This window comes from Bos javanicus, chromosome 8 (assembly GCF_032452875.1).
Source record: "Bos javanicus breed banteng chromosome 8, ARS-OSU_banteng_1.0, whole genome shotgun sequence".
NCBI lineage: Eukaryota > Metazoa > Chordata > Mammalia > Artiodactyla > Bovidae > Bos > Bos javanicus.
Genome location: NC_083875.1, coordinates 101,421,168 through 101,432,079, shown reverse-complemented (window position 1 = coordinate 101,432,079; position 10,912 = coordinate 101,421,168). Strand labels below are relative to the sequence as shown.

At 40.0% G+C, this 10,912-nt stretch overlaps 1 protein-coding gene across 1 annotated transcript; it reads left to right on the top strand.

Moving 5' to 3' along the window:
- Positions 1-5,184: 5,184 nt before the first annotated feature.
- LOC133253462 (olfactory receptor 2K2) lies at positions 5,185-6,306 on the top strand. Its single transcript, XM_061427071.1, has one exon. It carries the CDS (start codon positions 5,308-5,310, stop codon positions 6,256-6,258), a length of 951 nt encoding a protein of 316 aa, XP_061283055.1. The 5' UTR covers positions 5,185-5,307; the 3' UTR covers positions 6,259-6,306.
- Positions 6,307-10,912: the final 4,606 nt, after the last annotated feature.

The following is a 10,912-nucleotide window of genomic DNA, read 5'->3' as shown; positions in this document are numbered from 1 at the left end:
CCGCCTGCTGTCCCGCGGTCCCTGGGCATCTCATGTGTGGGTGCTGAGGGACGCAACCATCTGGGATCTGACGGCTGACGGCTGGAGCTGTAGAGTCGGGAGGAGGCCTCAGTGCAGCTCGGGGAACCAGGGCTGCGGACCTTCTGCCACGCTCAGGACCGGGCCATGCAAGCGGGCATAGGTCTGCTCCTGCATCATCACGCACCCTGTGGGCAAGGTGATGCAAACTGCCATGTGAGCACTAGGCCACCTGCCGGGACCTGGCCTTGATATTTTTGAAAAGTATCAGCTGGTTATTTTGTGGAGTATCCCCCAGTTTAATTGACTAGTTTTCCCTTATGATTAGATTCAGGTTATGTACTTTTGAGAGGAATACCCCAGAAGTGCTATTGTGTCCTCAGGGGAGGCACGTGGATATAAGTTTCAGTTCAGTCGCTCATTCCTGTCCAACTCTTTGCGACCCCACGGACCGCAGCAAGCCTGGCCTCCCTGTCTATTACCAACTCCCGGAGTTTATGCAAACTCATGTCTGTTGAGACTGTGATGCCAACCAACCATCTCATCCTCTGTCGTTCTCTTCTCCTCCTGCCCTCAATCTTTCCCAGCATCAAGGACTTTTCAAAGGTGTCAGTTCTTTGCATCAGGTGGCCAAAGTATTGGAGTTTCAGCTTCAGGATCCGTCCTTCCAATGAATATTCAGGACTGATTTCATTTAGGATGGACTGGTTGGATCTCCTTGCAGCCCAAGGGACTCTCAAGAGACTTTTCCAACACCACAGTTCAAAAGCATCAATTCTTTGGTGCTCAGCTTTCTTTATAGTGCAACTCTTACATCCATACATGACTATTGGAAAAACCATAGCTTTGACTAGATGGACCTTTGTTGGCAAAGTAATGTCTCTGCTTTTTAATATGCTATCTAGGTTGGTCATAACTTTCCTTCCAAGGAGTAAGCGTCTTATGATTTCATGGCTGCAGTCACCATCTGTAGTGCTTTTGGAGCCTAAGAAGATAAAGTCTGTCACTGTTTCCACCACTTCCTCATCTATTTGCCATGAAGTGATGGGACCAGATGCCAGGATCTTAGTTTTCTGAACGTTGAGCTTTAAGCCAACTTTTTCACTCTCCTCTTTCACTTTCATCAAGAGGCTCTTTAGTTCCTCTTCACTTTCTGCCATAAGGGTGGTGTCATCTACATATCTGAAATTATTGATATTTCTCCCAGCAATCTTGATTCCAGCTTGTGCTTCTTCCAGCCCATCGTTTCTCATGATGTACTCTGCATATAAGTTAAATAAGCAGGGTGACAATATACAGCCTTGACTACTCCTTTTCCTATTTGGAACCAGTCTGTTGTTCCATGTCCAGTTCTAACTGTTGTTTCCTGACCTGCATATAGATTTCTCAAGGTCACGTGGATATATGTCCCATTATTGGTGATGTTAAGGTATCCGCTATAAAGCTATTACTATCTTGTTTTTGAAATTAATAAGTAGTTTGCTGCAAGATACATTGACATCATGTAAATATCCTGTCTCTTATCCAACTTTTGCTTGTGCAACTATGATATTTACATTTACCTGCAGTAACACTTTACCTATGATAATCTATTACTGTAGCAGCCCATCCTTGATTGATGATTTTCTAACTACATTGTTCTTCCATGTTTATAGTTTCACATTCTGCTGTAAGGAAGACTCTGCCTTCTTCCCTTCCTTCCAAAAAAATTGATGCACTTATCCCCTTCTATGGATTATAATCCACTTTTACCATTATTTACTTTGATGCTCAAAATAATCTGTCCCAGACCTGGCCAATGGGAGCCTCATCAAGTGGACTCCTAAAGCCCTTTGATATATCCCAGTTGTTCTTTGCACACTTTCTTACTGATATAGTGCAATAAATTACTGCAAGCAGGTATGGATGTGAGAGTTGGACTGTGAAGAAGGCTGAGTGCTGAAGAATTGATGCTTTTGAACTGTGGTGTTGGAGAAGACTCTTGAGAGTTCTTTGGACTACAAGGAGATCCAACCAGTCCGTTCTGAAGGAGATCAGCCCTGGGATTTCTTTGGAAGGAATGATGCTAAAGCTGAAACTCCAGTATTTTGGCCACCTCATGCGAAGAGTTGACTCATTGGAAAAGACTCTGATGCTGGGAGGGATTGGGGGCAAGAGGAGAAGGGGACGACAGAGGATGAGATGGCTGGATGGCATCACTGACTCGATGGACATGAGTCTGAGTGAACTCCGGGAGTTGGTGATGGACAGGGAGGCCTGGCGTGCTGCGATTCATGTCCGCAAAGAGTCGGACACGACTGAGCGACTGAACTGAACTGAATCTTGTCCTTTACCTGCACTAGCCTTGATATCAGCCATTTCTCTAAGGAGCTATGTTTCCTTTTAATTGAGAATTGCCTTTAGAAACAAAGGTGTGGGTGGGGGCTGTGTCTTTTAAGGCCCTCTCAATATATGTAATTGAATAATTTTTTTTTTTAAGTCACTAAGCTGAGTCGTGTTCAACTCTGTGATCCCATGGACTATACAGTCTATGGAATCCTCTAGGTCAGAATACCGGGGTGGGTAGCCTTTCCCTTCTCCAGGGGATCTTCCCAATCCAGGGATCGAACCCAGGTCAGATCTCTGCCATTGCAGATGGATTCTTTACTAATTGAGCTATCAGGGAAGCCCAATTGAATAAAAGTTCTGATCCTTTGCTGGGACAGGTGGCTTAATGAGTAAACTTTCTTCCTTTAATCTCCGAAAACTAGGGAGCAGTTTCACAAATGAAAAAAGATACGTGTAGTTTCACAAGTAAAAAAAAAATACAGGTTTTAGAATTTTAGGGCTCTCTTTTCTCTATACACTGTGAAGTACTCTAACTGTAATCTTTCAAGAAAAAAACTCTTCATTGGCTGGATTGGACAGAGAGGAGAAAGAAAATTCTGTTTTTATGAGTTCTTTGAAATTATTTTGGGAGAACTGTGGTTCACTCTTTGTCTCAATGTTTAAAAGTTTGACATAATTGGATCTTTGAGACTTTATCCCTGAAGGATCTAAAGTTTCAAACCTCTGCATTAACTTTATAGCTGCTGAACTTTAAATTGTTCAGGGACAACAGGTATTCCCCCAAAACAACAGAGCACTTAAATTTGCATAGTATTTCAATTGTTACACCTTGGCATTTTTAGTTACTGAGGTAACAGACAATTCTTCTGAAAGAAATGATTTGCATTGTTGACTTTTAAGGAATATGTTTAACATTTTAAACATGGGTGCAATTCATTCTTTCTTGCACATAGCTAAGTTTATGATGTATATCATAAACAATATTTTAATTGGCATTGGTGACAGGGAATTCAGTTTTTCTTGGCTACTATTTTTAAACAATAGAAGATGTCAAGTCCCAGGCAACTGAGCTGATTTTAAATTCTTGAAAAAACTGTTTTCATTGCTAAAGAACAGCAGTCTTAAAACCTGTTTCACTGAAATCAACTCCTGCAGTAATATAATAAATTTTTTGTAGGAAATTTGTTAAATATAAAATCTGGTAGAGAAGTTTCTAAGAAGTCATCTCTTAACTAACAAATAAATAAGAACTAACTCCTAGGATGTAGGAAAAATGAAGTTCTTAGGAAGAAAAGCAGAAACTCTGCCTGCTCAGTTACCACAGAGGGCAGTAGTACTGACAAGTATTCTCTAAAATACTCAGAGTATTCAGGATTACTGATAATGTTTGGAGCTCAATGTAAGCTGTTGGAGGTCTGATAACTAAACAGGAAAAAATATTGCCAGGTTTGATAATAGACTGGATATGTGATACAGTGAGGAAGAGGTCAGAGGTAATAATGTAATAGAATGAAAGGTATTTGACAAATATGTCCCTGTTATACAGCCATGATATAAGGCATTGCCCACGACATTATTATTTTCACCATCACCATTTAGGCCAGGTGTTTAAGTACGAAGACCTGGAAGACAAATGATAATATTGACTGAAATTAACAAATTAGTGATGAGAAAGTGAAGAGTGAATTGCTGCAAGATAAACCATATAACTGAGGAATTTACCTGTGAAAGGAAGAGCAAAAATAGGATGCAATTTGCGTATGTAGCATGACAATGAAGGGAATTTTTAAGAACAGTATATTTGAAAATAGAAAGGAAAGAACTAGTGGGGAAAGGAAAAAGACTGATGGTGATAAAGAACAACATCAGTGCATAAGCAAGGTAAGTTAAAAAAAATTTTTTTTGGTTAATTATGTGAAATGTAAAAATAAAAGAAATAAAACCTTAAGTGTGATGTAGATTTTTTAAAAAAGTGTCTTGTAGATAATTAGATGATCTGTAATCTTTTTTTGTTATATTCACTCATCTGTTTTAGATTCCACTATTAGTGATATCATACAGTATTTGTCTTTGACTGATTTTACCAAGCACAATATCCTCCAAGTTTATCCGTCTTGTTGCAAAGAGATTTTAAGATAAGTTTTAAAGGGAGTTTCATTTCTACATTTCCTGAATCTTCATGAGTTTTAGTGTATAACAGGAGTATTGCCTGGATATAATTTTTAAAACTATTTACATACTCACAACGATATGGGCCCCTATAATGAATAAAACTTTATAGTGGATGTAACAATTTTTAAATGAGGTGGGTTATTTTGCATGACTTGTAAACTGGCTCTTACATAGAATCAGAATGGGTATCTGCAACACTACAAACAATGTCACCATTTTTGAAACAAGTATATGGACCTCCAAGCTGTTAGCTGGCCAGAACTTCATAGGTGTTAGTTTAAAATTCATTTACTTGTTCCTTCCAAGAATTCTCCTTTTCTTCCAGTGAAGATTATTACCGGTTTTTATTTTTACAAATGTGCTTTCTTTTCCTCATTTATTTGACTGACTTTTCTAATTAGTGCTCAATAATATATTCATTGTTCTTTCATATTTTTCATCACTGAGTACTTTCTACTGTTTACTGAAGGCCCGCTGTGTGCCAAGCAAAGGATTACAAGCTGAGACTCACATATTAAATTTGTTTATTCTTGTTTTCAAATTCACTCTTCTCTAAATTTTGTTTTGAAAGAAGCAACTTTTTATGTAGATCTAACCTGTTTCCCCTCCTCTTCGATCAATAGATACATTGTCCTGTGACTTTTTGTGGTAAAATTGTGTTTTTAATAGTGGAAATAAGTGCAAAAGTGTTTTCCTAAGTCAATGAACATTATACTTTATCTATCCGTTTTTGTCCTCAGATAAAGCGAATAGAATCATATTAGAATAACTACAGGTAAAAGGAAGCGAATGCAAGGCGAAAATCTCACCAGCTGGAGTTTCTTTTTCCTGGAAGGTTTTTCTAGATACCCAAAGTTAGAGATTGTTCTCTTCATCTTCAGCCTTTTAATGTATCTGATAACCCTCTTGGGCAACAGCATTCTTATTTTAATCACTGTCGTAGACTCACGCCTTCAGACTCCCATGTACTTGTTCCTTGGAAATCTCTCTTTCATGGATATTTGTTACACATCTGCTTCGATTCCTACTTTGCTGGTGAACTTGCTGTCATCCCAGAAAACCATCGTCTTTTCTGGGTGTGCTGTACAGATGTATCTGTCCCTTGCCATGGGCTCCACGGAGTGTGTGCTCCTGGCTGTGATGGCGTATGACCGTTATGTGGCCATTTGCAGCCCGCTGAGATACCCCGTCATCATGAACAGACAGGTCTGTGTGCAGATGGCCACCATCTCCTGGGTGACGGGCTCTCTGACAGCCCTGCTGGAAATCAGCTTCGCCCTACGGATACCCCGCTGTGGGAATCTCATTGACCACTTCACGTGTGAAATTCTGGCAGTGCTGAAGCTAGCTTGCACACGGTCTCTGCTCATGGACACAGTCATGCTGGTGATCAGTGTGCTCCTCCTGCCCATTCCAATGCTCTTAATTTGCATCTCTTATGTCTTCATCCTTTCCACTATTCTGAGAATCAGCTCAGCAGAGGGCAGAAACAAAGCTTTTTCTACTTGTGGTGCCCACTTGACTGTGGTCATCTTGTATTACGGGGCTGCCCTCTCCATGTACCTAAAGCCTTCTTCATCAGGCTCACAAGAAATAGATAAAATCATCTCGTTGCTTTATGGAGTGCTTACGCCTATGCTGAATCCCATAATTTACAGTTTAAGAAACAAAGAAGTCAAAGATGCGGTGAAAAAAGTGCTGGGCAAAATGTACTTACAACAAACACAGGAACATCTCTGACTGTGTGTCCGTGATTTTTTTCCAGGGGTGTGTCCTTGGCGGAACTCACCAGAAAAATTCAAGACAATATACTCACGCTCAGTAAACTAACTTGTGCGTGACCTTCGTCACTTTACAGTTGTGAAATAGGTGTGTATAGAGTGATTGCCTGTGGACGGTAGTAGGTTCCAATTTGCATTTAGTTGTAATTTCTGTCTTTTCTGTCTTATGGTTGTGAGGAGTTTGGGGCTATAGAGTCATCACACTTTTGTTCCAGAAGGAAACTTGGATGAATTTAGTCTGTAAACTCTGGTGCCAGAAGAAACTTGTCTATCATCTCTGCCCTAAATCCTTTCCAGAATGAAGTGGGAGCATAAAAGAAACAAAGACACAATGGCCTTGGTTACTTAAGCAATAAACAGAATCTTTGAAAAATTAAAATACTTGGCTCATCATCACACAGTTGTAAAATTGGAACTGTAACCCTCATCCTTTGGGTTTCTTCGCCAGAGCTTGTTCTACATGCTGAGTGGCTATCTACCCTTCCTCATTGAAAACTCCTCATTAAAACTCTTGACTTCTTGAGTAAGGTTGTAATGCCTGCTTGATTTGCTCACTTGCTAACTTTGCTTTTCCAAGCACCTAGATGCTTGCATAACTTGTATGTGTTTCTATGTCAGTATACCGTAACCAGTACTACCAATTAGGTCTTTTTTTATGTGTGTATGTCTTTTTTTCTTCATTGGATGATTGACTTCACAAAGTCATGGATTCCTATTATTTTGTATCTTTTATGTTTACATAAGTCAGTAAACTAATACATTTATCATCTTTGAATTAGTCACTGTATTTCAGAAGTAAATACCACTTGTGAAAATTATGAAGAAGAAACAGCATGGGCAATGAGGTCTGTTGCTTTGTAAATCATCTTAAAGTGATATTTGATAGTAGAATTTTATTAAAGTAGCAGAGCTGGATTTTAGAATGAATTTTCTGTCTCCTGGAGTTAGCTGTAATATGTGTGATACCAAATGTAAACCGGAAGAACTGGAGTTACAGAAGTAGCGGAAATCTTTACTGCAGAGAGTGAACTATGAGAATTTGAAGACACAGACACTGAATACCCTTAGTAATTAGTATATCAGCTTTGACAAAGGGAACTGAGCTAGTTGACATGAGTCACTGAAGCAGGTTATAAATGACCCTTATGTCAGAAGAGGACCCAGGATGGAACCTAGGCAGATATCTCCCTAGTAGCTCTTGGCTAAGAGATTAGGAGTTACAGTATTACAGCCATATGTTACCCAAAGTTGCTGAGAAAAACAGGAAGTCAATATAAATATAAATGTGTTTCATATGTTACAGGCAGTACTAAAGGAAATTACTGGCAATTGGTACATTCTGTCATTTAGATTAGACTCCATATCAATCAGTTTGGGTTAAACTCTGTCTCAATTACAATCCTTAATTTTATAGAGTCTTGGGTGAGGGATTCTTGTCAGGTATTAAAAAGAGGAATATATTTGACAAAAAGGTACAACCACCAATGACAGTCAGTTCCTGAAAGATTAGTAACATGACCAGGTTTATGCTTTTTTAAAAAATTGAATCATGTCACTTCCCATTTAAACCCCTTATTGGCTTTTTATTACCCTAAAGCTTGAAGTCCTTAAGATGACATGCATGGGCTTTCAAAATCTGATTACCCACCATTTATATTCTTTGCTTTGGGAAACTCAGATTCCTTTTCCTTCTACAAAACTGGTGTGCTGTGTCTTTTTATTGAAAGCATTCATCAAAATTTGTAATCTGATAATAATTTGTGGGTTTGTTTAATATTTCTCTCACTAGTCTGTAGGTTCTTTGAGGCAGGGACCATATCAATTTCATTTACCACTGGAGACCCAGAGCTTAGCGCAAAGTCTGGCACAGGAAAGGCATTCGGTGCATACTTTTGTGAAGCACCAAGTGCTCAGTGAACATCTGTTGAATACAAATATGCATATAATAAACTTTTGATGGCTGTTCAATTAAGTACTTGACCATTCCTGTAGTGAGAGAGATGAGGATGTCAAAGGTGGCTTCTGGGTGTCAAAGAAGCCTGATATGTCATTAACTGACATGGGGAATACTTGACCAAGTTTAGGGGTTGAAGGGAAACCATGAGTTATAATTTATTTATTTATTTATTTTTTTAATTCTTTGGGAGGGGGAGCCGAAGGACGCGGATGGCTGGACCAGAGTGGCCTCCCCCTCCCCGAGGTCAGGGGCGCCTCAACCGCTGGGGAGCGGGGCTGCAGCCTCTGCAGCTGGATTTCCCACTCTCGAGTTATAATTTAGACATGTGGAATCTGTCATGATTTTGAAATGTGTAAGAGATGTCAGTTGGATATGCTGGTTTGGAATTAATGAGAAAGATCAGCCTGGAGATATAAACTTGTGACATATTTGCATATATATATAATAATTTAAGTATTGAAAATGGTTAACATTAACTAGGGAGAGACTATACAGTGTGTGAAACACTGAATATTCATTGGGAGGACTGATGCTGAAGCTCCAGTACTTTAGCCACCTGAGGTGAAGTGCCGACTGATTGGAAGAGACCCTGATGCTGGGAAAGATTGAGGGCAAGAGGGGAAGGGGTGACAGAGGATAAGATGACTGACACATCATTGACACAATGGACGTGAGTTTGAGCAAACTCTGGGAGATAATGAAGGACAGGGAAGCCTGGTGTGCTGCAGTCCATCAGGTCACAAAGAGTCAGACACAACTTAGCGACTGAACAACAACAAACTGAAAACTGCCTACGTGAAACTAGGGGAACACTAATATTTAAAGCCCATCAAATAGGAAAAGCCAAGAAAGCGGCATTGAAAAAGAGCAACTTCTAAAGTAGGGAGAGAGCAAAAGCCAGAAGACAGATTCCAGTTTTCATCAAGATTAAGTAAGCCCTCTCCACCCTGCTTTCCCGCCAAATGTAATTAAAAACTTTAGATAGAAATGCATGGAGCAGTCATCTGAGGGCTCTGAAAAATGAATGGTACCATGCATACCTGGGAAGGAAACTGGAATGCAAGGTACCAACAAACTCACGGTGAATTTTTTTTTTTCTTTTTCTTCTCCACTATCCAGCATCTCTTGGTCTAGACTTAAGGGCAGCCTGAAGCCCAAACCTACACACTGGGTTCAGAGAGAAAGATAGCGTGAGCTCCAAGGGAAGCTCCCTTTCGGTGGTCTGAAATGAGAAATGGGGAGCAAAGGAAATTTACTAATTAAAAAAAAAATTGTCTCTTGCCCCAACTCCCAGGCAATCCTATGGTGACCGTGGCAGCACCAGCAGTGGCGGCTGGGCAGGCACCTAAAACCCTTAGGGAAGAGACCCTTCTTCTTGGTTTAGAGGAACCGTGGTCCCACGAGCTTGGGAAGAGTCCCCATTGCCTTTTTCTCTTTCTATCATCTCCTGTTTGGTACTTGAGGCAGAGACTTCCAGCCTACAGCACTGTGGGAAAATACATTTCTGTTAGCCATCCATTCTGTGGTATTCTGTTATGGCAGCCTGAGCACTCTAATGCATGGGCCCTGCGTCCATCTCCAAAGCCAGCAAAGATGAGTCAAGTCTCTCTCATATTGCATCATTCTGACCCTGCTTGTGTCATCACATCTCTCTCTCTTTTCATTTCCTTCTTCCACTTTTAAGGACCTGTGTGATTTCAGTTGGGCCTAGACAGATAATCTCTTTAGGGTAAGCTGATTACAACCTAATTCCATCTGCAACCTTAATCTCCTTTGCCACCTAATCTAACATATGCTCCGTTTCTGCATCCTAATCGGATATAGACCTCTTTGGGACCATTATTTTTCCTACTACATCTTGATTTCAAAATGGCTGTCCTGAGAAATGGAAACACTTTCAGATTCTTGGACATTCATGCAGAACTTTCTCCAATTGCTAAAGAACAACACTGCAATATAGATGTCAGTGAGTCTGCCTGTGAGTTTCAGGTGATTGAGATTCACTTCAAAGTCCACATATGGAGACTCTGAAAGCACCCATGGATTTTCCCTTGGTTTGCAAGTAGTATTTGGAATAGATACTGTCAACAAGTGGCACATCCCCACACTGGCCTTGTGAATTATGGAATAAGGAACACTGTAGCAGGAAGATATGAACTGAGGCCCCTGGAACTTCTCTTTTTCCCACCAAATATATACACTAAAGACCATATTGCATTCTTGGTGAAACTATAGAAATTAAAGGCATAGCATAAAAGAGAAGAAAATAGTACTATTTGCACGGCTGCATCTAGAGATATCATGCTAATTGAAGTCAGAAAGAGAAAGACAAATACCATATGATCTCACTTACATGTGGAATGGAAAATATGACACAAATGAATATATCTATGAAACCCAAACAGAATCTCGGATACAGAGAATAGACTTTTGTTTGCCACGGGTGAGGGGTGGGGAAAGGGTGGATTGGGAGCATGGGGTTAGCAGATGCAAGATAGTACATATAGAATGGATAAGCAACAAGGTCCTACCGTAGAGCATAAGGACCTATGTTCAATATCCTGTGTTAGGCATAATGGAAAAGAATATATTTATAATTGAGCCACTTTGCTGTCCAGCAGTAATTAACACTGTAAATCAACTATACTTCAATTTG